The 6,911-nt window shown below is 22.3% G+C and overlaps 2 protein-coding genes across 2 annotated transcripts; both read left to right on the plus strand.

Moving 5' to 3' along the window:
* The first annotated feature begins 228 nt into the window (after positions 1-228).
* Positions 229-2,465, plus strand: LOC111632377 (transcription factor HES-2-like). Its single transcript, XM_023376790.1, has 4 exons — positions 229-282; positions 369-473; positions 700-790; positions 2,157-2,465. The coding sequence occupies exons 1-4, from the start codon at positions 238-240 to the stop codon at positions 2,399-2,401; spliced, it is 486 nt and encodes a 161-aa protein (XP_023232558.1). The 5' UTR covers positions 229-237; the 3' UTR covers positions 2,402-2,465.
* A 1,635-nt stretch (positions 2,466-4,100) lies between these two features.
* LOC111632378 (transcription factor HES-2-like) lies at positions 4,101-5,865 on the plus strand. The gene is made up of 2 exons (XM_023376791.1): positions 4,101-4,190; positions 5,557-5,865. The coding sequence occupies exons 1-2, from the start codon at positions 4,142-4,144 to the stop codon at positions 5,799-5,801; spliced, it is 294 nt and encodes a 97-aa protein (XP_023232559.1). The 5' UTR covers positions 4,101-4,141; the 3' UTR covers positions 5,802-5,865.
* The last annotated feature ends 1,046 nt before the right edge of the window (positions 5,866-6,911 follow it).

Raw genomic sequence — 6,911 nt, forward strand, 5'->3', positions numbered from 1 at the left:
CAAACTATTGTTGTGCAGTTTGGACTGGGGCACAATAAACCCCGAACATAATAACCTTCCTACGAAAATTCGTCCGGGAAGCGCGTGCCACTCTCTCTCTCTCCTTCTTACCCTCCCTACCCTGAGTGACCAATCAGTGGTGACACGTTGGATTTGTCACGTGATCTCCGAGAGACCCATGGTTTAAGTTTTGTCACGTGGTCAGACCCTTCAAACATCTGGACAGTTAGGAAGGACATGGCTGCCCAAAAAGAAGAAAGTACAGCAGCCCAAAGAAGAAAGGTAAATCAATTTTCTTACGATAGAATTTTAAAGTTTTATTAAGATAAGGTTAATAAGTATCTATAATTTGTTATAATTCTAATTAGGTAACAAAACCTCTTATGGAGAAGCGTAGGAGAGCACGAATTAATCATTGTTTAACTGAACTTAAAAGATTTTTGTTAGCTACAGAAGGAGATAAAAATTTAGACGTAAGTTTGATTAGTTATTTAACTTAATTAGTTTGATTTTTTTGATTAGTTATTTAAGTTTTATTTTTTACATTCCATTACATCTTTGTAATAATATCTTACAAAAAATAAATAAACTTAAATGTGAAAAATTAACTAAAAAAAAAAAAAGAAAAATGTCACACAGATACACTTTTATACGAAACGATTTAATTTATGTAAGTCCTTACTTTAAAAATTGTTTTAGAATGGAAGATCTTCAAAATTAGAAAAAGCTGATATATTGGAAATGACCGTTAAATACTTGAGACAAATCAGTAAGCAAGAGAAAAGTTCAGGTAAGAATTTATCTGAATTATCATAAATTTCTTATTAAGTTTAAAGATTTTTAAATAATTTCGTATAAAGTTATTAAAAATTAATTTTAATTTGAATATTTGGAATTAAATAGCTCGAAACAAGTGAATTATTTCACGATGTGTAAACTGTTTAGATATACAGTAACATTCTTTCATTGTTACATAAAGATATTTTAAAATAAAGTATATAACTTTTAAAGAAATATTATAAATATTTTAATTTATAAATTTAAAAAATCTACATAGACTTAATATAACATTGTTACTTGAGTTATATGAAATAATATACAAATGATATAATATTATCTCTATAATTCATTATTTAATTCTTTGATTTTTTTCTAAATTAATTTAAACTCTATCTTCTAAATATAAAATTTTAAATTAAAGTTTAAATTTTTTATATTTTATTCTTTATTTTAATAAATTTCAACTATTTATAAATATGTTAGATTTTCGAAAAATGAACCGAAGCGATTTCTATCATAAACAAATGAAAATTCTTTCGATAAATTCCTTAATATTTATCACTAAATTTACTTAAATTATTTAATTTTAAAATAGATTGACATCTTTATTATTAATTTACTAAATAATATAATTATTTTTAACTGTAATCTAAACATTTAATCACTTTTAATTACCTAAACTTGCAGCTTCAGCCATTGAAGTGATTAATTAACATGATTAATTAATCATTTTTATATTGACAAATTTGTAGAAAAATTAGATTAAATCTGTAATTATCTGAATTTTATTCTTAAATTTATATTCTAATTTTAATTTGAAAAATTTTAATTCTTTTTAAAACAAATTGTATACCTACTTTTATTAAATTTTATAATTAATTAAATTTAGTCTAAGTTAAGATAACTTAGAATAATTACAATAAGATATAGGCCTATATCAATATATCGAAAATTATTAAAATTATTCTTCTGAAAGGTTAAATTTAAATAATTTTACAGTACTTAATTTCAAATTATTATTTGTATGTAATAAAACGTTAATTACTAACCATAACTTTAGTAGTTGATAAATCATTTTTTTCAATATAATTTTAGATTTAAAAAATAAATAAAAGAAAATAATAAAGACATTTTTACCAGAAGTTTTTTGAAATATCAATACAATATATTTGAATGGCAGACAAACAAATTATTTCTAATTTTCTAGTTCTTAGAGGCGCCAACGGGTCACAATTCTTTATAATCTATCCACATTAGTTGTCACATTAGTGAATAATTTCTACATCATTTCGTCGACGTCTTTATTAAAGATTAAAATTTACCTGACAAATTTATTTATATTTTATTTATTTATTTATTTTTATTATATTTTACAGGAGAAAACTCTAAAAATGAAAGATATCAAGCGGGTTATAGACAATGTATGGGCGAAGTAGCTAAGTTCGTCTCTATTACCCATCCGTCTCTTACTGCAAAGTTTTTAGATCATTTAGATCGTCGTTTGGCCTCGGAATGTTCGAAAGAAGACCAACTCGGAGAAAAAGAGCATTTAATTTACATTCCTTGTAAGATACAACCGGAATTTTGCCACCGAAAACCTGAAATGTGGAGACCTTGGTGATGATTGATGATAGTTTCGTTTGCTTTCGTGTTTTATTCATTTTTTTAAAAAAAATATGTACATTTATATAAAATGATATTATTGTTAATAAATAGTCTTTTTTATTGTTAATTTAGTACGAAAAATTTGTAGAGTTTTTCTTTATTTTGTCTAAAAACTCACTCGTCTTTAAATTCATGTAACTTGAAAGACAAACCTAAATTTATATTGAAATTTTGTATACAAATATTCATAATTTTACGGAAAATTTTTAAAGAATTACTCACAAATAATGGCATTTACATTCTTTTATATTTAAACAAAAATGCGGATAATATTGTTTCTAAGTTGATCATTTGAATTTCAGCTATCATTTGTATATTCTTTCTTATATAAAATTTTATTATTGTTAATAAATATGGTTCAAACTGTTATTTTGATAACCAAAAATAAGTAGTTTATTTTATTTTATTTATAATTTTCAATAGTGTTTAACAGTGAATTCTATATTACATTTTAAATGAAAAATAATTTAATTGCAAGTACTGTATATTTAAATTTTATTCAAAATTTCTTTAAAACAATTACATTGAAAACATTTTAAAATTTATTAAAAATTTTTTTAAATAAAAAAAAGTTATGAGAACGAGTTTTTTTAAAGTTACATCATTTATTTCTTCTAAATTCATTTACTTTATTTAAACACGATACATTTTCAAATAATTATTTTCTAAATAGTCTAATATGATATAATTAATAATTTCAGTTTATTCAAAACTTTAATTAGTTTTCACTTTTTTAACAATCTGAACACTTAATTAGCTTGTTTTTTCTATCATATTTTGCCTGAAAAATTAGATTATGCTTAGTTTTATTAGAAAAAACATTCAAATTTATAAATCTTTAATTAAAAACTGATTAACGTATTTTATTTTTAAAACATTTTAATAAAAACAAACGTTTATATGTGGACAACAAAGCTTTGATTTAAGAATAAGTACACGATGCAAGAGCAAAGTGTGTCCCACCGATTTACAGATGCTTTTATTATTAGATGTATTGTAGTGAGTGGAAGCAACGACCCTGCTGTGAGGCAATCCAACATGGTTTAGCCCATAGTCCCAAAGATAGAGAGGAGCCCACAGAAAAGACCTGAAGGTTACATTTTGATGAAAGTAAGCCAAAAACGGCATTTCGGAAACATCGAAAACTGTCTAATAGTTTCTTCCCATTGAAACGGTTATTGGCAATCATGAATAATTTAGCATGATTAAGCTACAGTTTATATATATAGCCTATATATAAAACATTATTTTTCATTTTAATTGCGTGTTTTTTTGTTGTTGTTGTTGTTGTTGGATAGTTCAAGATTAAAACGCAATCAAAACATTATAAGGTTTTTTCAATTCGAATTAAATTCAATACTCTAAAAATCTCCAATTACTTTATGAATTAATTTATATTATTAATTAATTTTTGTATTTTTATTGTCTATCTATTTTATTGTAGACTATATATAATATTAATTTTTAGACTTTGCTNTTATTTAAGTTTTATTTTTTACATTCCATTACATCTTTGTAATAATATCTTACAAAAAATAAATAAACTTAAATGTGAAAAATTAACTAAAAAAAAAAAAAGAAAAATGTCACACAGATACACTTTTATACGAAACGATTTAATTTATGTAAGTCCTTACTTTAAAAATTGTTTTAGAATGGAAGATCTTCAAAATTAGAAAAAGCTGATATATTGGAAATGACCGTTAAATACTTGAGACAAATCAGTAAGCAAGAGAAAAGTTCAGGTAAGAATTTATCTGAATTATCATAAATTTCTTATTAAGTTTAAAGATTTTTAAATAATTTCGTATAAAGTTATTAAAAATTAATTTTAATTTGAATATTTGGAATTAAATAGCTCGAAACAAGTGAATTATTTCACGATGTGTAAACTGTTTAGATATACAGTAACATTCTTTCATTGTTACATAAAGATATTTTAAAATAAAGTATATAACTTTTAAAGAAATATTATAAATATTTTAATTTATAAATTTAAAAAATCTACATAGACTTAATATAACATTGTTACTTGAGTTATATGAAATAATATACAAATGATATAATATTATCTCTATAATTCATTATTTAATTCTTTGATTTTTTTCTAAATTAATTTAAACTCTATCTTCTAAATATAAAATTTTAAATTAAAGTTTAAATTTTTTATATTTTATTCTTTATTTTAATAAATTTCAACTATTTATAAATATGTTAGATTTTCGAAAAATGAACCGAAGCGATTTCTATCATAAACAAATGAAAATTCTTTCGATAAATTCCTTAATATTTATCACTAAATTTACTTAAATTATTTAATTTTAAAATAGATTGACATCTTTATTATTAATTTACTAAATAATATAATTATTTTTAACTGTAATCTAAACATTTAATCACTTTTAATTACCTAAACTTGCAGCTTCAGCCATTGAAGTGATTAATTAACATGATTAATTAATCATTTTTATATTGACAAATTTGTAGAAAAATTAGATTAAATCTGTAATTATCTGAATTTTATTCTTAAATTTATATTCTAATTTTAATTTGAAAAATTTTAATTCTTTTTAAAACAAATTGTATACCTACTTTTATTAAATTTTATAATTAATTAAATTTAGTCTAAGTTAAGATAACTTAGAATAATTAGAATAAGATATAGGCCTATATCAATATATCGAAAATTATTAAAATTATTCTTCTGAAAGGTTAAATTTAAATAATTTTACAGTACTTAATTTCAAATTATTATTTGTATGTAATAAAACGTTAATTACTAACCATAACTTTAGTAGTTGATAAATCATTTTTTTCAATATAATTTTAGATTTAAAAAATAAATAAAAGAAAATAATAAAGACATTTTTACCAGAAGTTTTTTGAAATATCAATACAATATATTTGAATGGCAGACAAACAAATTATTTCTAATTTTCTAGTTCTTAGAGGCGCCAACGGGTCACAATTCTTTATAATCTATCCACATTAGTTGTCACATTAGTGAATAATTTCTACATCATTTCGTCGACGTCTTTATTAAAGATTAAAATTTACCTGACAAATTTATTTATATTTTATTTATTTATTTATTTTTATTATATTTTACAGGAGAAAACTCTAAAAATGAAAGATATCAAGCGGGTTATAGACAATGTATGGGCGAAGTAGCTAAGTTCGTCTCTATTACCCATCCGTCTCTTACTGCAAAGTTTTTAGATCATTTAGATCGTCGTTTGGCCTCGGAATGTTCGAAAGAAGACCAACTCGGAGAAAAAGAGCATTTAATTTACATTCCTTGTAAGATACAACCGGAATTTTGCCACCGAAAACCTGAAATGTGGAGACCTTGGTGATGATTGATGATAGTTTCGTTTGCTTTCGTGTTTTATTCATTTTTTTAAAAAAAATATGTACATTTATATAAAATGATATTATTGTTAATAAATAGTCTTTTTTATTGTTAATTTAGTACGAAAAATTTGTAGAGTTTTTCTTTATTTTGTCTAAAAACTCACTCGTCTTTAAATTCATGTAACTTGAAAGACAAACCTAAATTTATATTGAAATTTTGTATACAAATATTCATAATTTTACGGAAAATTTTTAAAGAATTACTCACAAATAATGGCATTTACATTCTTTTATATTTAAACAAAAATGCGGATAATATTGTTTCTAAGTTGATCATTTGAATTTCAGCTATCATTTGTATATTCTTTCTTATATAAAATTTTATTATTGTTAATAAATATGGTTCAAACTGTTATTTTGATAACCAAAAATAAGTAGTTTATTTTATTTTATTTATAATTTTCAATAGTGTTTAACAGTGAATTCTATATTACATTTTAAATGAAAAATAATTTAATTGCAAGTATATTTAAATTTTATTCAAAATTTCTTTAAAACAATTACATTGAAAACATTTTAAAATTTATTAGAAATTTTTTTAAATAAAAAAAAGTTATGAGAACGAGTTTTTTTAAAGTTACATCATTTATTTCTTCTAAATTCATTTACTTTATTTAAACACGATACATTTTCAAATAATTATTTTCTAAATAGTCTAATATGATATAATTAATAATTTCAGTTTATTCAAAACTTTAATTAGTTTTCACTTTTTTAACAATCTGAACACTTAATTAGCTTGTTTTTTCTATCATATTTTGCCTGAAAAATTAGATTATGCTTAGTTTTATTAGAAAAACATTCAAATTTATAAATCTTTAATTAAAAACGGATTAACATATTTTATTTTTAAAACATTTTAATAAAAATAAACGTTTTTATGTGGATAACAAAGCTTTGATTTAAGAATAAGAAAGTACGTGGAGGTAATCCCACGTGGTTTAGCCCATAGTCCCAAAGATAGAGGAGCTTACAGAAAAGACATGAAGATTGCATTTCGATGAAAGTAAGCCAAAAATCTATCTCTGATATTTATGCACATAAGTCTTTTA

The sequence above is a fragment of the Centruroides sculpturatus genome, unplaced genomic scaffold (assembly GCF_000671375.1).
Source record: "Centruroides sculpturatus isolate CEXI.00-Female unplaced genomic scaffold, Cexi_2.0 scaffold715, whole genome shotgun sequence".
Classification (NCBI taxonomy): domain Eukaryota; kingdom Metazoa; phylum Arthropoda; class Arachnida; order Scorpiones; family Buthidae; genus Centruroides; species Centruroides sculpturatus.